Raw genomic sequence first — 24,068 nt, 5'->3', positions numbered from 1 at the left:
TTATATTCTTGAATTTAAATTACTTTTAAATAGCTGTTTCTAAAAGTGTGCATAAAATTTATAAATATGATGAATGGGAAATGTACTACTTAATAGCATAAATATACTTACCTTCATTGTTAGTTAAAAATGTTAACTTTTGAAGAATAGATAAGTTAGCAATGTCACCTTTTATCTACCTTCCCTAAAACTCATTTATAGAAAAAAACTACTTATAACTAAGAACCCTAAAAATACTGTTATCCTATATCCTATATAATAGGGTAATATGCAAGTAGACCGAACAGAACAACTGAACAACCAATCAAAGCATAATATGCTCATGATATGCTAAGGCTGCTCAACCGCTCACTATGACGTGCACTGACCACCAGGGGGCAGATGCTCCAACCAGTAGGTTAGCTTGCTGCTGGGGTCCAGCTGATCGGGACTGAGCGAGATGGGCCAGACATGCCCTGGAGCCCTCCCGTGGTCCCTCCCAGGCCCAATCGTGCATTGGTGGGGTCCCTCAGCCTGGCCTGCGCCCTCTCGTAATCTGGGACCCCTCAGGGGATGTTGGAGAGCTGGTTTCAGCCCAATCCCACAGGCCACTTCCCTTGGGAGGGCACCAGACACAGGGCTCATGGCTGGTGGGAGCCTCTCCCAATCGGGACTGATTGGGCACAAGCCCGCGGCAGGCACAGTGGGGCCAGGATAAGCAGGAGCGGTAGGTAGGAGCTGCAGGCGGCATTGGACTGCAGGTGGCATTGGACTGCAGGTTTCAGCCCCATCCCTGCAGGCCACCCAGAGGGACCCCACCTGTGCTTGAATTCGTGCACCGGGCCTCTAGTTAATTCAGTAAACACCTCTGGAAACTACTTATTATAATTAATTCTGCTCAGGGTAAAAAAGAAACTGTCAAATAGAGTAGAATTTGAAATCCTATACTATTGGAAGATTTGGTTTGGATAAAAAGACCTTGAATACATTATGTTAAGTAAAATAAACCAGGCATAAAAGGACAATAATTGTATCATTCCACTTACATGAAATACATAGAACAAATTCATGGAGACTAAAAGTAGGTCAGAAAGGATGGAATGCTGGGGGGAGAGGGGTATTGCTTAATGGTTACACTTTTTGCTTGGGGTAATGAAAAATCTTTGGAAATATATAGTGGTGATGGTTGCACAACATTGTGAATGTAATTAATGCCACTGACTTATACACTAAAATAATTAAAATGGCAATTTTGTTATGTATATTTTATCAAAAAATTTTTAAACTAATAATGTAAAAATATACTGAAAATCACTGAATTGTACTTTTTTGTTGTTGTTAATCTTTACCCGAGGATATTTTTTCAGTTGATTTTTAGAGAGAGTGAAAGGGAGAGAGGGAGAGGGCCAAGGAGGGAGGGAGTGGGAGGGAAGAGGAAGAGAGGAGAGAGAGAGACATCAATGTGAGGGAGATACATGGATATATCCACACACACCAGGACCAGGTCGGGGGATCGAACCTGCAACCCAGGTACATACCCTTACTGAAATCGAACCTGCCACCCTTCGTTGTGAGAGGGTGTCACTCTAACCACTGAGCAACATGGGCCAGGACTGAATTGTACACTTTTAATGGATGAACTGTTTGGTAAGTGAATTATATCTCAATAAAAAATGTTCTTTTAAAAGTTAAAAGTTTTTTTAAAAGTTAATTTGTCCTGAAACACTCAAAGGACTAGGTACATGAAAAGGACACAGACTTGCTCAGTATGACCCTGGGGACAAAACTAGGACTTCCAAACCATAAATTATAAGGAGGCATATATTTCCACTCAAAACAAAGAAGAAACAATAGCTAAAGCTGTCCAGAATCCTCAAATGTCCCCAGGGCAAAGCAGAGAACCATCACTGGTGGATTTTTAGGCAAAGGCCCACCAGTCAGGAATGCACAGGACAACCCCTAAGAGGTTCACAAATACCTTGAGTAGAATGCAAAAGTGTGTGTCTATGTTTTTTCCTCAAGAGTCCTTATGTTGATTCTCAAAGGGGGAATGACCCCCCCCCCAAAAAAAGGTTAAAACACCACTACAATAGAGGAAATTCCAGCATTTCAAGGGATATTGCACTAGATCTAAAAATCCCTCCCAAATCTAAGGCTGTAAACCCTACAGGCCATACTCCTGGCTAAGGAGTGTAATGAAAAGAGAAGATATTCCCAAAAATGTCCTTGGGCTAAAATTTAGGTAAAATGAAGATAATGCTTATTAGGGTAAGGCCGAGTCAGATGAAGATTCTCCTCTGCGCCCATAGAACCCAAAAATTATACCTCATTCTCCTGAGCTAGTTCCTCCTCATCTTCCTGAACTTTTAAACATTAGGAACGCTCCAGGGTGCAACCCTCCAACTTAACTCTGCTTTATTTAACATACACCCTGGCTTTAAATACTCTCTATAAACTGAGAACATCCATATTTATAATCTCCAGTCTGGAAGTCTCTAAATCCCAGACTTGTGTATTTTTTAAGGTTTTAGCTCTTAAATATTTAGGTCATTGATCTAAATATGGGCCACTTTGAGTTTATTTCTAGATATGGTTATGAAGAAAGACATCTATTCCTGAATGTCTATCAGGTGTCTTAAACTTCACGTCTCAAATCAAACCTTTAATATTCCCCATCTAAACCATTTAACTGGCTTCATATTCAAAACATATCTCGAATGCAACAACTTACTGCCACCTCCTCTACTAACCTAATTTATTGCAATCGCCGTTAACCGGTCTTCTGTTCTCACCTTTGCTTCCCTCCAATTTATTTAACATGCAGCCAGTGATCTTGTTTAAAGCATAAGTCTCTGCTCTAAACCCTTTGATGACTTCCTATCTCATCCTATCCTATCTAGTAATCTAGTAAAGAGGGAATATGCTAATTGACCATCACTCCGTCACAAAAGATGGCTGCACCCACAGCTGAGGCCAAGTTCCCATAAGGAGCCTTAACAAGCAATCAGCAGGGACTGAGGCTACGCCCTCCCCTGCTCCCATGGGGCTTGACAGGGGACCTCAGGCCACGCCCCCCCACCCAGCAGGGCTTCTCAGGGGACCTCAAGGTGCGCTTCCTGTCCTGGTGCTGGGCTAGGGGACCTCAGGCTGCGCCCCCCACCTGGCAGGGCTTGATAGGGAACCTCAGGCAACGCCCCCCACACAGCGGGGCTTGACAGGGGACCTCAAAAGGTGCGCTTCTCATCCTGGTGCTGGGTTAGGGGACCTCAGGCCATGTCCCCCATCAGGTGGGGCTTAACAGGGGACTTCAGGCTACACCCCCCACCGCAGCACCAGGCCGGGGGACCTCAGACTGCACCCCCTGCCTGGCGGGGCTTGACAGGGGACCTGAGGCTGCGCCCCCCTGCCTGGCTGGGCTTGACAGGGGACCTCAGGCCATGCCCCCCACCCGGCAGGGCTTGACAGGGGACCTTAGGCTGCGCCCCCCACCCAGCAGGGCTTGACAGGGGACCTGAGGCCATGCCCCGCCCTGGTGTCAGGCTGGGGGACCTCAGGCCCCGCCCCCAACACCAGGCTAGGGGACCTGAGGCTGTGCCCCCCTGCCTGACTGGGCTTGACAGGGGACCTCAGGCCATGCCCCCCACCCAGCAGGGCTTGACAGGGGACCTCAAGGTGCACCCCCAGTGCTGGGTCGGGGGAACTCAGGCCGCACCCCCCACCCAGCAGGGCTTGATGGGGGACTTGAGGCTGCGACCCCTCTTGGTGCTGGCTGGGGGACCTGAGGCTGCGCCCCCGCCACCCCGCCTGGCAGGGCTTGATGGGGGACCTCGGGCCATGCCCCCCACTCAGTGGGGCTTGACAGGGGATCTCAAGGCTTGCCCCCTGCCTTGTGGGGCTTGACAAGAGTGGGACTGGCCAGGTCTGGATCTTGCCCATTGGGGGGGGCCAGCCGGGTCTGGGTCTCATGCAATTTTCAGGCGCATATGGGTGGGCAGGGACTTGATTCTGGGTCCCGTGGTGCGGCCCAGACTCTGACAGGAGGAAGGTTTTCATATACATTTACTAATTTTCTTTCATCTCTGACACTTCTATTATATAGGGCAAATAGCAATATTAAATTATTTCCTCTAATTAATCCCCTTTTAATGTGCACGAATTTTGTGCACCGGGCCACTGGTATCCTATGAAAGAGACATCTTGAAAATGCCTAAAGAAAGTTGTCATTTTTTCATGGTGAAGGGACTGGAGTCCGTGTTAATGAAAACACCTTGGTGGCTGCAGTGGCTGGCAGTGGCTGCAGCAGCAGGGTGATGGGGCTGGCGCCTTCCCCTGATCAGTCTGGTCGCCTCCCGCAGAGGGAGGCCAGACTGCGTCTAGGCCCGTAAGCCATCAGCAGGACATCCCCTGAGGGCTCCCAATCTGTGAGAGGGGGCAGGCTGGGCTGAGGGACGCCCGCCCCTGCCCCCCATGCACGAATTTCGTGCACCGGGCCCCTAGTTCAGAATAAATGCCCGAAGTGCTTCCCAGGGCCTACAATGTCCTCTAACCAATTTGCCCCCACCCACACACACATACTGTTCTGGTCTCATCTTTTTCCCTCTCCCTCCTTCCTTAAACCAGCGCTAGCAGTCCATGGACTTCTGGCTGTACCTCTAACAAGCATGCCCCGCCTTTGCATTTACTGTTTCCACAGACTGGAATGCTCTTCCCATAGAAATCTTCATGGCTAGCCCCCTTACCTACCACTGGTCTTTGCTCTAATTCAACTTCTTAGTGAGGCCTTCTCTGATTACCTTATTTAAAATAGCAAGTGTGCCTCCCCTGCTACTCGTTATTCTCCTACCCCACAACATGCGGCTTTTCTCCATAGTACTGTATTTATCACACCTGACGCATGATATATTTGTCTGTTTCCCCCACCAGAAGGTAAACTCCATGAATTGTTCATTCATACACACCCAGTGCTCAGAACAATGCCAAGCGCATAGTAGGCCTTTCATAAATATTTGTGGAACTAATAAATACAAAGCATGTTATATTACAATCGTCTACTTATATTTGTCTCTTTAATGCACTGTGAGCTTTCTGCAGGCAACACTCATTCACTTGTGAATTTCCAGCACCCAACACACAGCAGGTGTGTTGATTTGAAATGACTAAATCAACCACAGGCCAAGGAAAAAATCCTCAGCCTTTGGAACAATCCCTATGCTATCACTCTGAGTGTGTAAGTTACCTCAGGAAGGCGTCAATACCAATTCCTATGCCGTCACGTGTACTTCCCTCACCCGCACCCGCTTCCACCCGTTATCCCCACAATAACCGAACGAGAGAATGAGGTAACGGCCAGAGCTAGAATTCCTATCAGGATCCAGGAGGAAGAAATTGTGACTTGACCTAAGATCAAAGAAGGTGGCCAGACTCCGACAAGAAACACTGTCCCGGGGGTGGTGCCAAGAAGAGGAAAGAGCCCGGGTGACCACCCGCTTTTGACAGCTGGGGAAACTAAAGCCCAGAGAAGAAAGCGACTGGTCCGAAATCACACAGCAAGCTAACGGGGGCAAGAACCCACTTTAACCCGCCTGCGCGCCGCCCCAGTTGCCTCTTACTTCGGGTGGTGCCCTCGGCGCCGAACCCCCGCCGGCGCACGTGCTCCGAGGTCCCCGGTGGCCCGCGCGTCCACTGCTCGCGGCCCGTTCTCCACCTGGGTCCGAGGCTGGGGTCGACGACTGTGCCTCTCCCCCCGCCTCCCACACGCCCCTCGCTGCCCGGGACCCGCGGTCTGCAGCGCGCACAGCGAAGGTGGGCCCGGGCTACCAGCTCGGCGCCTGCCGCTTACCTGGCCGGATCCCTCGGGAACCTGAAGAAGGCCAAATCCGACTGCGTGCTCTTCCGCGTGCAGTTGGGGGCCGCGCAGAAGTTCGGCATCGTCGCCCGCCCGCAGGCCGGCCCAGCGCTCCCCTCCCCGCCTCCTCAGGGCAGCCCGCCCGCCCGTCGGGGCCGGGGAGGGGAGCCTAGCCGGCCGGCCGGCTCGGCAAGGCCGGCGCGCCGGGGGGAGGGGCGGGCGGGCGGAAAGCCGCGAGGGGCAGGAGGGGCGCCGCGGTCCGAGGCCGAGCTGGGGACGCGGCTCCACAGTGCTGTGAGCGGCCGGGAGGATTTACCGCCACCACCGCCGCTGGTGCACCTCCCGCCCGCCCGGGACGCTGCCGCCTCCTTCCCACAATGCACTCTGGCGCCCGGGGGTGCCCTCTCTTCCCTTAGTCTTCCTCCCCCGCCCCTTCCTTTCCGCCGACTTCTCCTGAGGCGGGCACGCGCGAGGGAGCGGTGTGGCGAGGCGGAGGCAGGGCCTGAAGCAATGCGCCTGCGCAAGCTTACCCTGCGAAGGGAGGGAATTGCGCAGGCGGGCGTGTCTCCGGGACTCTAGAGCTGGTGAGCACAGGGCCTCTCCGGTAGGTCTGTCGTGCGCGGGATTCTGCACATCTGAGGCGAGATTGCACGTTACATCACTGGTGCTCCCCTGCTTGCTTAAGATACCACCACTTAGGCTTCTGTTGCAGAAATCGCCAGACTTTTAAGGGCCGCAGAATCGGGACGACCTCAGTGACTGACTTGTACATTCCCGGCAGATCTGGGTGCACGAGTTAGATGCAGACGTGGGTTTGTAGGTTTCATTTCCCCCAGTTTTGCAGCTACTCTTTGGCACCATAAGCCTCTCAGAACGGGCTTCCCCAGCCTCGACTGAAAGCTGAGGGGTGAAAACTCAGAAAAGCGGTTACTCTTTCCGGGTGAGGCTTCCAGAGGATCAAGAATAGCAAGCACCCTGATTCCACTTGTAGCTGGACAGAGATCGGTCCCTTTTGGATAGAGATTGGTCTCTTTGTCTTCCCCTCACAATCGTGACCTATTAACGTTCCTGTATTGTCAAAATGAGTGACCGCTATCTAGAGCAAAGGATTAGTATAAAATTTTGCGTGAAATTGAACAAGTCTGCAAGTGAGACCCACTATCTTTTAAAAGAAGCTTATGGGAATGAAGTCATGTCGAGGGCCAGAGTTTTTGACTGGCACAAAAGGTTTAAAGAAGGGCGGGAAGATGTTCGAGATGATGCCCGAAGTGGCCGTCCAGTTACTCACCGGACAGATGAAAATATCCAGAAGGTCAAGGACTTGGTTTATTCAAACAGGCAGTTAACAGTGAGGATGATGGCTGAAAAGTTAAATTTAGATAAAGAAACCGTTAGACTTATTCTGAAAGAAAACTTGAACATGAGAAAAGTTTCTGCCAAAGTTATATCCGGTATTTTGAAGGGTGATCCTAAACCTTGGAAACTTGACTTTCTTTCTGATCTTTCCAAAGAAACTAGGAAAAATAGCTTGTGTGTGAAGAAAGAGGTAACAAGTTCTGAAACATGGAGTCATCTCCAGTGTGAAGCTGGTGGGGAAATGCCCCTGCCTGTATCTCATCCCAGAATCCACTATCCTGCCAGCCAGCTTCTGCAGGCCTCCTCTTCAACAAGTCTTCCCACCAGGGCAGCTCAGGATTGGTTCACACTGTGGTGAAAGGACTGGGAGGTAGCTGACCCTGAGCTAGAAAGCTGCCTCACTGTTAGGCACCTTCATTTACTGCTTGTCTATATTCAATCTTGTCTTCCACCCTACATGCCATGGCTCTCCTAGTTACTCTGCTGGACTGTTGGGCCGGCCATCTTCCTTGCTGTTCTCCACAACTTTGAAAAACCTTTGGCTGTTAACTTCTAGTTTTTGCTTGTTCTTGATTTCTTTTACTTAACAAGTTTGGATCTCTTCACTGCCCAGGCCTTAGATCATTGTGGCTGTCCTGTTCCTATGTTCTTAACATTCTGCCTCAGGGGATCATACCAGTGAGAGGTGGGAACAGGATCTCCTGCTGGGGTCTATATCTGCCCAGGGAGGTATACTCTTCTGGGAGGACCCCAAGAGAAGGCCTCCAGTTCCAGTCTGCTTCACAGTCAGGGCCAGAGATATGGTCCAGAAGGGAGTGTCATGCTGACATAGTGAGCAATATTAAGGGTCAGTGCAGCCCAAATGATTCATTGTGACGCCTCCTCCCCCCCACCCCCCCGAATTGGTTGGCCAACCCATATTTATATTGAGCTCACAGATCTACCCCTCACAAAAGAGCTGGGTTTGTTTCATTTTAGTCCTGGGCTTTCAACCCCCCACTACCATCCCCACTCATTTGGGTATCTTCTCTGCTGGAAGAGGAGGATCTGATCCCTGAAAATATAAACCAAGGGACTCAAAACCAGGCTGTGCTGTCTGCTGTCTACATGCTCATGCTGATACCCACACAGCAGCCTGATTTTAGTAACTATCACCAACATTTTCAAGTGCTTTTTGAGCACCTGCATTTTTAGAACTTTGCTGGGCACTGATAGTGTGACCTTATGAAACAAAATCACCAAGGGCTGAGTGGACTTCATGGATGAGGTGGTTCTTGAGTGGGATCTATAAGGAAAGATGGGACAAGGGGCTAGGAAATTAGGGAGAGCTTCCCAGGCAGGTGGAACAGCATGAGACTTTGAAGCTACATTAGTAAGAAAATGATGGCACTTTTGGCTGAAATAGCAAAGTCCAAAGAGGAAGATAATGGTATTACAGAAGATTAACAATTTGGAATCATTTGCTTCCTCTCCTCTGCCCCCAACTCTATGCCAGTTTATGAATAGTGGATAGGTTTATAATAACCTACTTACTGGATTATTCTCTCATCAACCCCTTCTCCCCAAAGCAATCTATATACTAGTAAGTTCAAACCCCTTATATTTTCCTGCCTCTCTGCCAGGACTTATGGAATGGAACTTTTCTCAAGTGGGTTCCAAGTAATGAAACATCTCAGAATGTCTGGTGGAGGTGAAGGATGGTTGGTTATTAACAGCATTTCATAGGATTGGCTAATGCCTGTGTTTTACCCAAAAATTTTTACGTATAATAGCTCCTATTATTCAACTACTAAGTTAGTAAACAATATTAGTTGATAGTAGAGGTTACTGTTATTCAACAGTTATTTTTAGTTCTTTCACCGTATCTTCAAAAAAATTACAAGTTCACCACTAATATCTCTCAGTTTTGAGGCACTCTGAAACCTAGACTTTATCCCACAAATAAAAGATAACATGCAAGAAAACTCAAACCAAGCAAGATATATATAGGCTTCTACCTTCTTAGCGATTTCTAGGTCTTCTATTTCTGGACCATTACATCTTCCTACATCAGATGAGAGCCGGAGTTCCCCACAAGCACTCTATACTACATTCTGGAACAAAGACCCTGTGGCTCTCTAGTGCAACTGTGTGACTGAACTTCATATTTTAAAAAAAATACTGAATTTATTGGGGTGATGTTGGTTAATGAACCTCATGTTAATCCTTGATAATTGTTGCAGAATTGTGTACTCCTGGGCAAGGGCCAGGATCCCATAACAGTACCTACAGACATTATCTTCAACCTATTATAATACAGAGGTCCTGAGAGAACTTATATCTGGACTTATTCCCATCCTGTGCACCGAGCTGGAGTGACCCTTCCAAAGGTGCTGGACCAAGATCATGCTGGAGTATAGGATACCAGGAGCAATGTTGGCCCCTACAGGGTTTGGACACAGCAACCAGAAGCAGGTAATCAGGACTGTTAACTCATTGTTTCAAGTAGCTATAATGAAAAGGACTTAATTTATTATCTTAAGATCTTGTCCTGAGTAGAAGTCAAGTCAGATGACTACTTGAACCCAATACCCATTTGCAAAGTTTCCTAGAAAGTACTCAATGAGATGATTTCCCTGTTGTACCTCAGATTTTGCGGAAGTAAAATTACTGCCCAAACATTCATCCAGAGCAAACCACACATGACTGTTCAGAATCACTAAACCCCAGGCTAGAGCATGATCTAGGAGTATCACCAGATGCCAATGTGAATTTTGCCCCAGCCTGCACCTTGTTGCCCAGGGCTCTTGGGCTCTTGAGCTCCTGATCCTGTAGTCTCAGGGGCTCACCCATCATCATGCCCCAGGGTCTTGTCCTTGGGTTTTCTCAAACATCTCTCAATTTATTCTTCACCAGTTCGCTCTTGCTTCTCTGTTTCCCTGGTGCTTTGTTTTCTGGTTCTAGACCACACCTCCCTCCAGTAGCTGCTTTGGTCACTTTGGTGTGCTGATCTTCAATTGCCCTTTTGGTCATGGTTTTTCACTCAACTTGCAACTAACTCCACTCTCTTCTGGTTTTTAATCCCTCTTCCAGATCCTACTTCAGTCCTCAGTAAGGAAATGGTTCCAGCCCTGGCCCCAGGTTGCCTTCCTATCCTTAGAAAGTGGGATGGGCAACATGGGGGAATGTGTTCTTTTGTTTTTGTTTTTGATAAGGGGCATACAGAGAGAAAAAAGCTCCTTTCCTCACCCTTAGCCACCGGGAGTTCCACTCCCCAGCAGTAACCAATGTTACCAGTTTCTTAACCAGTTAACTGCCACGATATTTTGAATTTAATTTAAAAAGGTCCACTGCTTTCGTCTATAGATGCTTATGGCGTACAAATGGTTAAGAAGGCAATTTGATTATCTCTGGTACTCAAGAGTCATGAAATGTTTTAGAGATATAACAGCTAAATCCTATTCTCTCAGCAACTGTCTTTTCCCTGGCAGGAGGAGCTCCACCTAACCATAGGAGGTGAAGCCTAGCTCTCTGTAGGATGTCAGGAGGAGAGCTGGCCATCTGCAAGCCTTGACCATAATTTTCAAGCTTAAAATGATCAATTAATGAATCTCTTTGGCTTTCACGCTGATCTCCCTTCCCATCCCCATTCTGATTCAGAATCCACATGGAATGTTATGTGCCACAGCTGTAAGTCCAGGAGAACTAGAACAAAGTTGTGAACTCAAATTGTTTCAAGTAGCTATAATGAAAAGGACTTAATTTATTATCTTAGATCCTGTCCTGAAACAATCCTATGTTGGTAGAATAAACACTTTCCAGGGCAGATCATCCCCTCATTGATTTTATCCAACTTTTCCACCCATTACCCCACCCTACCTTACTCCACCTGTCCCACTAGTAATATTCAAAAACAGAAAGAATAAAATGTTCACCAATCTTTGATTTTGAAAAACATGGATAATTCCGCAGTCTTCCGAATTCTGCCACGGCTTTGAATCCTCATTGAAATGTGATTGTTTGGGAAGTATGTGTACCTGGGACCTGCTTTCAGAGCCCTCCTTTCAGATCCATTTTCTAGTCAGAATTCACATTTGCCACTGGATGTGTCCAGATAAATCTGGATGTTAAATGATTTGAAGACATCTAGTAAAGAAGTGTGGTACTTTTGGGGAACAATCTCACTGTATCAACAACTGTTCAACCTGCCTGCTATTTGCAGATGTCATTACCAGCAATTCTTACTAGTCTTGGGATTGCATCTCACCGGAGTCCCATGTGGCTCAATTAGTAAGAGCTTCCTTTGCTGCTGGAGCTATATATGAAACCCTATGTTCCACTGCTTCTTAGTTGGGTCAGACCTCTCAGATTTTACAGCCTTTACATCCTATCCTCTGGGGCAATCCTTGTGTATTTATCCTCTCTACTCTCTGGCTTACTAGATCCTTGCAAATACTGTCCCAGCTGCATCACCTTTCTCCCAGTATTGATATTCAGAAACAAACAAAAAAATCTGTAGTGGGAAACTTTAATCCCTCCCAGGACCCACTTAGGTCTAGTGAAGGGGTCATAAAGGAAATGTCTTAGGATTTGTGGGCTATGCAGTCTCTGATGTAACTACTCAATGTTTATTGCAAAAGCAGACAGCTAATAAGGAAACAGATGAGCATGGCTGTGTCCTAAAAAACAAACAAACTTTATTTATGGATACTGGAATTTTAATTTCATATAATCTTCACATGTCACAAAATATTTTTATTTTTTCAAACATTTAAAAAGATAAAAAAATCATTTTTACACTCCTTAGCTCACATACTGTAGAAAAACAGATGGTGGGCTGGATTTGGCCCACGGACCATAGTTTGCCGACTCTTGGTCTAGTGTATATAAAGTATATATATAAAATGACAGATGATCAAATCTTTTCCATCAATATGCTTCCTACTGCCAAATTGATCTGGTGGTGTCTGACAATTTACTATACACAAATTGCGGAATATTGATGGGAATCTTTATGGTGCCAGGGGCGTGAACTAGAGCTGAATGATTGACTATTTTACCTTGACCTTATTCTGGTTCACAAAATGAGTTCTGTGCTCTTTTTGAAAAAAAAAAAAAAAGAAAATTATAATGTTTATTGCATGTAACATTATTATATTTAAGATTATTTTTCTTGAAATGTTAATATTTATTATATGTAACATTATATTTAAAATTGTTTTTCTTGCAATAAAAAAGCATACAAAATATTTTTTAAAAGTTAACAGAAAATGATATTACACAAACTACTACCTATATATGCCCTTGCAATATCTCAAAAACAATTTTGTCTATATTGCAAATGATACCACATTGCAACCAATGATAACAGAATGAACTAAAGGTAGTTCCAAAATATCCTTAACCTCTGGCAGCATTTTAATAAGTTTGTCACCTATGAAAGTGACTATTATGGAGGTGACAAACTCACTGAATTATATTTTTTGCATGCTTGTAAATTATATATAAATTATATATATTTGCAACTGGTGCCAAGATATGTCCTTTTAGATGCGTTTACTTGTTTTTCCCCTAAAGAGAGCTGTATTGTGTCACTTTCATTTAAACTGGTTTTCCAAAGTTGAACTAGAATCTCAGGATTGAATGGACCTTTACAAGGGTAATCCAGCTAGTCATGTTTCCCTTGAATCAAAGAGTAACTCAATCCCACAGCTGCTGAAAAACTGCATCTGAAAGAAGATTCCGTGTTAACTCAACAAATTTTTATTGAGCAGCTGTATGTGCCAGGTGCTGTCCTGTGTGCAGGAGTAGAGCAATGTACAAAAAGGACACAGTCCTTATATCTGACAGTCTGAAATCTAATTATATTGCTCCACTTCTATGAAACTTGTTCAAAGAGCTCACACTAACTCATTGTTAATTGCATACCTGGAAATAGGTATGACCTTTGCCACAGACCTCTATATGTTCCACTTAAAATTTATTATCCTTTAGACAGATCTATGTTGGTAGAAAAACACACTGGCAATGTTGGAAGTGTAAATTGGCAACAGCTTTCTGAAAAGCAATTTGGCAGTATCATTCAGGAGTTTTAAAAATGTTTATATCTTCTGATCCTCTAATTCCAATTCTGGGAATCTGTCCCAAAGAAATAGTCTAAAACGTGGGTGGAATTTATGCTTAACAACCCAGAAGTTCAAGAGTAGAAAATTGGTTGAATAAATTATGATGTGACTCTACAATAGACTATTATGCAATCATTATAATGAATGTTTATGAAGAGTTAACACTGCCTGGCAAAATGTTTATAATGTTAAATGGAAAGAGTGGTATACAAAATTATATATATATATCCAAAAATGTTTTAAAAATGACTAGGGATGTTGGAGGATGAGTATTTTCTAAATTTTCCTGTTTCTTATCTTTTCAAAAGTATTTCCAAAACACGATTACTTTCATTATCAGAATAAAACCGTGGCACCAAAAGTTGGTAATGGAAAGAGTGAAGCCAAACCACTAGCTTGATCCATGAACAATCAATTAACTGGCTGAGTTGACACAGAGGCTGTATGATACTGTGTTGGTAGCAGGAGTGGTCCAGAAGGGAAAGAGTCTGCCCCAGAGAAGAAGGGATGGACCAGAATCCCTACAGAAAACCAGTGTGGTATGAAAAGACACCACAGTGGCATGCTCCTGTTCTGTAGTCCTAGGTAGGTAAAGGAGCATGTAGCAACCAAGTATATTCTGACAAGTGGAGAAGGATATGGAATACCTCTGGGTGAAATTAACATTGTTTGGATTTCGTTCTTACATTCTCTCATAAAAGTGAATATTCTCAAGATGGAGTTTGCTACAACTGACTCACTGAAGAATCCTTGAGCCTTCCATATGATTTCTTTAGGACAGGCATGGCTTTCAATGTGCCAAGTCTACCTCTCCCATGCTAGGACACTCAGGCAACATGGATGTACACTGGAATGTTAGCTATTCCATACTGAGAATACCACGCACATATTATGTTGTAACATACAAAACCCTAAGGTTTGCAAATGTTATTTTGTTGGTATCCAGAATTACTGTGCTTTTATTTATGTCTGAAGAGTAATCATTTTATGGGATCTTAAAGTGATAAATGATATAGATGATGCCTATCCATAGATGAAATTGTTGTTATGCTGGGAAAATGTGTCCTTCATTGTTGCTTGAGCAAAATTTATCATTAAAATGCCAAATATATCTTGATGACATTTCAAACTTTCAAATGAATACATGAGGTTTTATAGGCATATAGATTATAGATTTGTCCAGCTAAAAGAGTTCAAGATCTAGTCTAAGTCTAATTAAGTCTTTTGGTCATAAAAAGAACAAAAGAGTGAGACTTGGGTTTTAGTTCTGCTCCTTAACAAGGCATATATGACTTTGGGCAGTTTATTTGCACTCTTGGAACACTTTCGCTTACTCATCCCTAAAAGGAGAATAATAACATCTGTCTCACGGAGTTGTTCAATTTGTTTATTCAGCAGATATTTATTGAGTGATTATATGTATCTGGCACTGAGAATGTAGTAATAAGATAAAAAAGTTCCTCCTCATGAGCATACATGTAAGTCAGGGAGACTGACAAAAAATAAGATAAATGAGTAAAAATATAGTATATTAGATAGTTATTATTAGATGTGAGTCTTACTTTAAATAATATAGTATATGAGAGGCTCAGCACAAAACCTGGCATGTAGTAAGTATTCAATAGATAGTAATTTCTTCTTTAGTCTTTTTTTTTTTTTAAATATATTTTATTGATATTTTACAGAGAGGAAGGAAGAGGGATAGAGAGTTAGAAACATCGATGAGAGAGAAACATCGATCAGCTGCTTTTTGCACACCCCCTACTGGGGATGTGCCCGCAACCAAGGTACATGCCCTTGACCGGAATCGAACCTGGGACCTTTCAGTCCGCAGGCCGACGCTCTATCCACTGAGCCAAACCGGTTTTGGTTCTTCTTTAGTCTTTTTAACAGCTGAATTATTCTACAAGATGGTAGTAAATTGGCAAAAAGCCTGACCCATTGCCTTCTATCTCTTGCCAGTTAATAAGGCCTAAACCTGTTTTTGCTTAAGAAGACAAAAGAATTCTTACAGTGTGTTTTGTACTTCCTGTATGGCAGATTAATCAAGGTGCGCCTAAATACTTGGTAAATGGCCTTTTCCAAAACCTGTTGGCAGGGTCCTTGCCTGAAGCTAGATAGCAGGTGTTAGGTCCACAAAGACAAATGCATAGGGTCATTGCTGTTTAAGCAAAACAGAATAGGAAACTGTAATTGCTGTTTCTCTTAAAGAAAAGATATGTGCCCTACGTCCTGTTCCAAATAGTGTAGAACTGGGCAAAGTTTGCATTATTTATGAGAGATCAGGGCATTGACAAAAAGCCAGGAAAAGGAGAGTTTAATGCTTATGGTATGTTTATATTTCTGCCCATTGTAGAAATTTGGAAAGTTCAGAAATGTGTAAAGCAGCTGCCAAAAGTTCACCCCTCAAGTTCAGTTATTTCACCAAACCCATCTCTCTGCCTTAGCTTCCTCCTTCAGAAGCATTCATTTACTGAATTCCTGCTTTGGGCCTGGGCCTGTACTAGGCACAGAGGGTACAGCCCTTGCCCTTGCCCTTGCCCTTGGCAATCTCCAGTCTTATGGGATAGGAATAGGACCAGAGGTGGAAAGACCACCGAAAATGGGCTCCTACTTTGGACTGTCAATTTTTCCCAGAGGACAAGCTCTAAAGAGCAAACTTTGTAAAGAATTTGGAACAAAAAATTGGAATGATAGCACTTATGGTGATTGTGGAAAAGAGAAAGTGGGTAATGAAGATGCAAAACACACAGAACAAAGTGGGTAATGAAGATGCAAAACATACAGAACAATGGTAATTGATCACCGCAATAAATTTAATTTTAAAAAAAGGAACAATGGTAACTGGCCTGTTGGCTGTACCAATCTGAGCTCCTATAACGTAAAATGACCTTGAGCTCTATCTACAAGCATCAGTGTGCAGTTTTACCTCCCAGAAGAAACCGGACATTAGGCTGTGGCCCAATATCACTGTACCTTGCTTTAAGAAACTAATAAGTGAAAATTCAGAATTACAACTCAGATTAGATGAGGAAATTGGCCCACAGAAGTTAAGTGACTTTTCTTGAATCACACATCTAGTTGGTGGCAGAGCCAGGATAATAATGAAGGACCTTGAATTTCACTCAGTCCAGGGTGTTTTTTCCGTTACTCCATTGGTAATAATTTCCTCTACTAAAGTGTACATTCTTACATTCTTAAGATTTCTTTAAAACAGCGGTCACCCTTACATTTGGTAAATATGATTTACCAACAGTTGATTTACATGCAATTTTTATGGAACATATTTATAGCACAGAAGGTGCTACAAAGGTTTTTCCAAAGTTTCCGTGGGGTATCTAGCCCCCCTGGTCCTTCTTCCAGAGGTGTGTACTCATAAGTAAATGTTGGCATTCTCTCGTTCATTTTTTCCAGATGTTCTTCCCAAGTAGTGTGTTATGTTTTGTGTTTTTAATATTTCTCATATACATTTAAAAAATCTGGCCACATAAATCCTAATAAAGTTCTCAACTATCTCCTCTATGCTGTCTAAAGTTTCCGGGTGTGTTTATATTTATAACACAGTGTCTGAAGGCATGAACACTATCACATCATTAGGGCTTATATTTCTAAACCCTAGACTTGTGTTTCTGGATGTTCTGAAAATTCTTTACACCTCACTTATAAATGCCACTTTTCTGTGCCATGACATTTCCATAGTAACATATACTTCAAACAGGAAAACAGAGGAAGCCCAAGGAAAAGGGAAGTAGGTTTCAACTGCAAAAAAAAAAAAAAGTGTATATATTAAAAATAATAGACTACATAAGAAGGGCAGGTGTTCATTGTAGTCTGATGTTCCCTGAGAACAGCATGTCCTGCAGGCCCACCTTAGGAACCAGCAATATACACCACCCACCAAGTGACCCAATATTGGAATCACACTTTCTCTGAGCCTCACATCCCGTCAGGTCCATGCCATTCCCCTATCATTTCTTAGTGTCACCTACTACAACCAGACAGGGGTGGGTGGTCATCCATTGTCACCTCATTGTCCTGAAGTCCATCTTCTACACCACGGCACATATGCTATTTGGTTTAGGGTTTGCTGAAAGCCAGAAGCTTTTTGACATCAGCCTTTTGAGCTGGTTCAGGTCACACCTTCTGCCTGAAATCTTCCTGCTGCCATGTAGAAGGCAAACTCCTACTCATCACTCATGACTCAGCCTTACCATTGCTGTTCTCCATCCCCCACCTCTCTGTAAAGCAGCCACCCAAGTTTAATGCACATTCAAGGAAACTAACACTTAATTGAACTTATTTGCAGAATGTTTTTCCTCCCCTCCCAACCCATGAATTCCTCAAAAGCCAAGACCATATCTGATAATTCTGTGTATGCCCTGCATCCCAAATAAACTTGCCAGGAACTGCTCAATACATGTTTGATAGATGAATGAAATAACAGACTTTTGCCCAGCTAGCGTGGCTCAATGATTGAGCATCAAACTATGAACCAGGAAGTCATGGTTCAATTACTGGTCAGGGCACATGCCCAGGTTGCAGGCTCCATCCCCAGTGTGGGGCATGCAGGAGGCAGCTAATCAATGATTCTCGCTCATCATTGATGTTTCTATCTCTCTCTCCCTCTCCCTTCCTCTCTGAAATCAATAAAAATATACTTTAAAGGAAAGAATAGTCTTTGCTTTTTTATTGTGGTAAAATTCACATACATTTCACCATTTTAACCATTTAAAAATGTGCATTTCAGTGGTACTTACTACATTCACAGTGTTGTACATCCATCACCACTCTCTAGTTCCAGAACAATTTTTTTCACTCCAGAAAGAAATCTTGTATCCAAAAGCAGTCACTCTCTATTCTCTTTCTACTCCCAGTCTCTCCACACTACTAATCAACTTTCTGCCTCTATGGATTTGCCAACGATGGAAGTTTCATATAAATTGAATCATGCAATATATGGCCTTTTGTGTTTGTCTTCTTTTACTTAGCATAATGTTTTCAAGATTCAGCCCTCGCTGGTTTGGCTGAGTGGATAGAGCGTCGGCCTGTGGATTGAAGGGTCCTGGGTTTGATTCCAGTCAAGAGCACATGCCGGGGTTGCAGGCTCGATCCCCAATAGGAGGTGTGCAAGAGGCAGCCGATCAATGATTCTCTCTCATCATTGATGTTTCTCTTTCTCCATCTCCTTCCTCTCTGAAATCAATAAGAATATAAAATAAAATTTTAAAAAATGATTCATCTACAGTGTAGCAGGTGTCAGTGCTTCATTTCCTTTAAGGCCAAACAATATTCCGTTGTATTGATATACTAAATTTTGTTTACTCATTCCTCCATAGGTGAACATTTGTGTTTCCTCATTTTGACTACTGTGAATAGTATTACTATGAACATGTATGTACAAGTTTTATTTGAACACTTATTTTTAATTCTCTCCTGTGAGTGGAATTACCTATGAGTGGAATTACTGGAGCCTATTGTAGTTCTACTTAACTTATTGAGGAACCACCAAACTGTTTTCCATAGTGATTGCACAATTTTACATTCTCTCCAGCAATGTATGAAGTGAGGGTTCCAACTTCTCCAGATTCTTACCAACACTTATTTTCCCTTTTAAAAAGTGTATCCATCCTTGTGAGTGTTAAGTGATATGTCATTGTGGTTTTGATTTGCATTTCCGTATTGACTAATGATGATGGGCACATTTTTTAAAATAATTTTTTATTGATTACAGAGGGTAAAGGAGAGGGAAAGAGAGGTAGAAACATAATGATGAGAGAGAAACATTGATCGGCTATATCCTGCATGCCCTGCACTTGAGATAGAGCCAGCAACCTGGGCATGTGCCCTGACTTGGAATAGAACCCATCACCTTTTGGTGAACAGGATGATGCTCCAACCAACAAAGCCACACCAGCCAGGGCGGCAATTCTTTTATTTCTGTACCTTAAATATTTTGCCCCACTATCTTCTGTCTTACACTGTTTCTGATTAAAAGTCTGCTATAATTCTTTTTTAAAAAATATTTTTTATTGATTTCAGAAAAAAGAAGGGAGAGGGAGAGAGAGATTGAAACATCAATGATGAGAGAAAATCATTGATTGGCTGCCTCCTGCACATCCCCTACTGGGGTTTGAGCCCGCAACCCAGGCATGTGCCCTTGACCGAAATCAAACCCAGGACCCTTCAGTCCACAGGCTAATGCTCTATCCATTGAGCCAAACAGGATAAGGCTGATGTAATTCTTATCCTTGTTCCTCTGTATGTGCTGTTTCCTCTCTTGGTGCTCTTAAGACTTTTTATCACTGACTTAAGCAATTTTATTAAGAAATGCCATGGTATAGTTTTCTTCATATTTCTTGTGCTTGGAGTTCATTGACCTTCTTGGATTTGTGGGCCTAAAGTTTTCATCTTCAAGTATTTTTTGACCCCTTCTTCCTATAGGACTCCAATTACTTGTATATTGGGCCACTTGAAGTTGTCCTCAGCTCATTAGGCTCTGTCCATTTTTTTCTGTCTTTTTTCTCTGTGTCTTTTTGTATAATTTCTATTGCTGTGTCTCTAAATTCCCTAATCCTTTCTTTTGAAATGTTTAATCTATTTTTATCCCATTTTGTATATTTTTTGTTTCCAATATTGTAATTCCCATCTCTAGAAGTTCGATTTGGGGTTTTTAATAGGTTTTTTTTTTTATTTTGGAATTCGAAGCCTGGTGCACGAATTCATGCATGGGTGGGGTCCCTCAGCCTGGCTGGTGATTAGGGCCAATCAGGGGAGGGGGGACGGGCTCAGCCAGCCAGGTGGAGGGACCCACAGGAGGTTGGCTGGCTGGCCCCCCTATTGGAGCCGATGGGGTGGCAGCCAGCCAGGGGGAGGGACCATGGGAGGTTGGCTGACTGCGGGAGGTTGGCTGTGGGAGTTCACTGACCACCAGGGGGCAGCTCCTGCATTGACCATCTGCCCCCTGGTGGACAGTACGCGTCATAGCAACTGGTTGACTGGTCGGTCACTTAGGCTTTTATATATACAGATAACTTTAGATTTACAGAAAACTTGCAAAGATAGTACAGAGCATTCTCATTTGTGCCTCCTTTGGTTTCAGTCCCCCTAATTTTATTACCTTATACTGCCATGGTGTAGTTATAAAAACTAAGATACCAACATTGGTACATTACTATTAGCCCAACCCCACACTTCTTTCAGATTTCAAGAATTTTTCCAGAGTTAGTGTCGCGAGACTCAGCGGCCTTGTAAGAGGCCACCATTAATGAGGCAGTCAGTAACCTGAGCCCACATGGAAGTCTGGATTCTGGTTACTATTCCCAAAGTTGATTGATAGTGCTATTCTTTCTTCATACTTCCTCAATGAAAGGCTGAATCTTCATGGGAAGATTGTATGCTTGCTGAGCATTCTGGGCTACACAGTTATGGTCATTCATGTGCCAAAGGAAGAAGAGATCAAGACCTTAAACGAGATATCACACAAGCTTGGGGATTCAGGTTTCGTGGTCTTTGAAACACTTGTGGTCATTGTGTCCTCGATACTAATCTTCGTGTTGGGACCCCGCCATGGACAGATGAACGTTCTCATGTACATCACAATCTGCTTTGTGATTGGAGCGTTTTTCGGTCTCCTGTGTAAAAGGCCTGGGCATAGCTATCAAGGAGCTGTTTGCTGGCAAGCCTGTGCTGCAGCACCCCCTGGCCTGGGCCCTGCTGCTGAGTCTCATCATCTGTGTGAGCACGCAGATCAACAGCCTGAACAGGGCCCTGGACATATTCAACACCTCCCTCGTCACCCCCATCTACTACGTTTTCTTCACAACCTCCATGCTGACCTGCTCAGCTATTCTCTTTAAGGAGTGGCAGGACATGCCTGTGGACGACACTGTCGGTACCTCGAGTGACTTCTGCACAATCATTGTGGGGATATTCTTGCTGCACGCCCTTAAAGATGTCAGCTTTAGTCTAGCAAGCCTTCCCGTGTCTTTTCAAAAAGGTAAAAAATCAATAAATGGCAATCTCACTTATATGTATGAAGTTCTTAACAATAATGAAGAAAGTTTAACCTGTGGGATTGAACAGCACACCGGGAGAATGTCTCCCGAAGAAATGAAAATCTGACAGCTTTTTAAGAAAGAAAGAATCAAGTTTATAATTGTTGTTGTAAAGTGAATTTGAGTATCAGAATATGTCAGAAAATGCATTATTCTCAAATAATGTTCTCTAGAGACAATCTTTTTTTAAGGTTTCACTAATTTGGATGAAGAAATTACTTTTCTTATATTTAAATGATGGTAGCCCACTAAAATAACCTCAGTACCTGGCCAATTTTTGTTACCATTGTATTATTGTAACAGTATTAAAATTTTTTTCAACAAAATCTAAAAAATAAAATAAAAAATTTTTTTCCATTAATGTCTGTTCCAGGACCAATCAAGGTAATCAAATTTCATTTACTTGTTACGTCTCTTTAGTCTTTTTTGACCCATGACAATTTATCAGTCTTTTTCTTGTTTTTCATGACCTTGAACGTTTTGATGAGTTTTAGTCATGTATTTTATAGAATACCCTTTAATTTTGAGTTTGTTTGATGTTCTTGTCATGATTATTAGACTAGAGTTTTGGGTGTTAAAAAGGAATAGCATAGAGGGGAAAGGTCCTTGTTAAATCCAATCAAAGGGCACATGATATCCACATGACATCATTGGTGATATAAACTTTAATCACTTGGCTAAGGTAGTTTTGCTAGATTTTCATACTGTGAAGCTACTATTTTTCCTTTTCCATACTGTTCATTGGAAGCAAGTCTTTAAGTTTAGCCCATAATCAGGGGAAGGGAAGTGATTAAATTCTACCACCTGGAGAGGGGAGAGTATTTACATATATGATTTGGAATTCTTCTGTATGGAAGAGTTATTTTTTTCTCCCTTATTTATTTATTCAATCATTTAATATCAATTTGGACATATATATATTTATTTTACATTTTGGGTTATAATCTAACACTATGTTATTTATTTAGTTGTTTTGGCCATTGAATGCTCTTTGTGGTTGGCTTCTGTGTCTCTTTGACATACTTCCTCCCATCCTTTTGTGGGTGTTTTGAGCATTTGCTTACTTTCTGGCACTACAACATGCTCCAGCATCATTTTGTACTTTCCCTGTTCCTTATCTGCAACCAACCATTTCTCTAAAGAGCCATGGTTCCTTTTACTGGAAAATGGTATTTAGAAACCAAGATATGAATACCGAATATGCCTGCTGTTTCTGTGATTTTGGGTCTTTTTTATATTTCCATTTCTCTATTTATTTTTTTTAAAATATATTTTATTGATTTTTTTACAGAGAGGAAATGAGAGGGATAGAGAGTTAGAAACATCGATTCAGCTGCCTCTTGCACACTCCATATTGGGGATGTGCCCACAACCAAGGTACATGCCCTTGACCAGGGTCGAACCCGGGACCCTTAAGTCCGCAGGCCATTGCTCTATCCACTGAGCCAAACTGGTTAGGGCTCCGTTTCTCTATTTAACAAGCCCAGTTTTTTAGCTAGCATCTTACATAGAATACAATAATAACTTTTAATGTCCTTATTTATCCATTATACCTACCTTTTAAAAAATATATATATTTTATTGATTTTTTACAGAGAGGAAGGGAGAGGGATAGAGAGTTAGAAACATCGAGCAGCTGCCTCCTGCACACCTCCTACTGGTTATATACCTGCAACCAAGGTACATGCCCATGACCTGAATTGAACCTGGGACCTTTCAGTCTTCAGGCCGATGCTCTACCCACTGAGCCAAAATGGTTAGGGCTCCATTATACCTATCTTGGTTAGTTTCAGTTGACTAATTTTCCCCCTCTGGTCCTTCTGTTTGGGTCCTTTAGCTTTTTGGAAATAGTTTTTGACTACTTTTAAGCTTTGTTAGATGGGACCAGAGTAACATGAGTCTGGGGTTAATTTTGCCCATTATTATGGCAAAGCTCGCCTGATGCCTTGTGAAATGTGCCTTACTACTCTGAATGTTGGGAATAGAAACTATACCTATATGATCTCCAAGTATTGTTCCTTCTAGCCCTGGCTAGTGTGACTCAGTTGGTTGGAGTAGCGTCCTGTGCACTAAGGTTGCCAGTTCCATTCCCAGTCAGAGTACATGCTGTGGTTGTGGGCTCCATCCCCAGTGTGGGGCGTGCAGGGGCAGCCTATCGATATTTGGCTCTCACATAAATGTTTCTCTCTCCCTCTCTCCTTCTAAAAATCAATTTTTAAAAAATCTTTAAGCTTGGCGTATGTGGCTTAGTGGTTGAGTATGGACCCATGAGCCAAGAGGTTACCAGTTTGATTCCTGGTCACGTCACAAGCCTGGGTTACAAGTTTGATCCCCAGTAGGGGGCATGCAGGAGGCAGCCGATCAATGAGGTTTCTCTCTCATTGATGTATCTATCTCTCTTTCCCTCTCCCTTCCTTTCTCTCTAAAAATAAAAAATATATATATATATATTTTAAAAATTGTTCCTTCTAGTCCTTTTTAGATGGTTCCCTCACTGGCCTCAGATAGTTTCCCGGTATGTATGCTGAAGACTCAAGGGGAACCCTCAGCAGATAGCCAGAGATTTTTGTTTGTGTGTAGCTGTCTTCTCTGATATTCTTCCCTATGAACTCTTGACACCTCGACCTCCCCAGATTCCTAATCCATCTCCTCAACTCAGGGAAATGATTGGGTTCTGCCTGGGTTTACTCCCTGGGCACCACAGCCTAGAAACTCTAGGAGGTAAGCAGG

At 43.2% G+C, this 24,068-nt stretch overlaps 2 protein-coding genes and 1 pseudogene across 3 annotated transcripts in view; 2 read left to right on the top strand and 1 right to left on the bottom strand.

Annotated features, from left to right (window-relative positions):
- Positions 1-6,036, bottom strand: part of THAP12 (THAP domain containing 12) — a 34,186-nt gene extending 28,150 nt beyond the window's left edge. Inside the window, exon 1 of the mRNA XM_080643246.1 lies at positions 5,819-6,036. Within this exon, the coding sequence (XP_080499372.1) occupies positions 5,819-5,907 (89 nt within the window). The 5' untranslated portion in view covers positions 5,908-6,036. The remainder of the gene's footprint in view (positions 1-5,818) is intronic.
- Positions 6,037-6,405: 369 nt separating this feature from the next.
- GVQW3 (GVQW motif containing 3) lies at positions 6,406-8,010 on the top strand. The gene has a single exon (XM_080643047.1). It carries the CDS (start codon positions 6,906-6,908, stop codon positions 7,536-7,538), a length of 633 nt encoding a protein of 210 aa, XP_080499173.1. The 5' UTR covers positions 6,406-6,905; the 3' UTR covers positions 7,539-8,010.
- A 1,582-nt stretch (positions 8,011-9,592) lies between these two features.
- Positions 9,593-21,416, top strand: LOC308233638 (magnesium transporter NIPA2-like; annotated as a pseudogene). The gene is made up of 2 exons: positions 9,593-9,634; positions 20,610-21,416. The product of its transcript is annotated as a magnesium transporter NIPA2-like (transcript).
- Positions 21,417-24,068: the final 2,652 nt, after the last annotated feature.

This window comes from Plecotus auritus (genome assembly GCF_963455305.1).
Source record: "Plecotus auritus genome assembly, chromosome: 9".
In the NCBI taxonomy this organism is placed as follows: Eukaryota; Metazoa; Chordata; class Mammalia; order Chiroptera; family Vespertilionidae; genus Plecotus; species Plecotus auritus.
Note: the sequence above shows the minus strand (reverse complement) of the source record. Positions and strands in the feature narration are given on the sequence as shown.

What these genes read in the sequence shown, in the direction of transcription:
- GVQW3 (XM_080643047.1), top strand. Translation starts at nt 6,906, where the DNA reads ATGAGTGACCGCTATCTAGAGCAAAGGATTAGTATAAAATTTTGCGTG.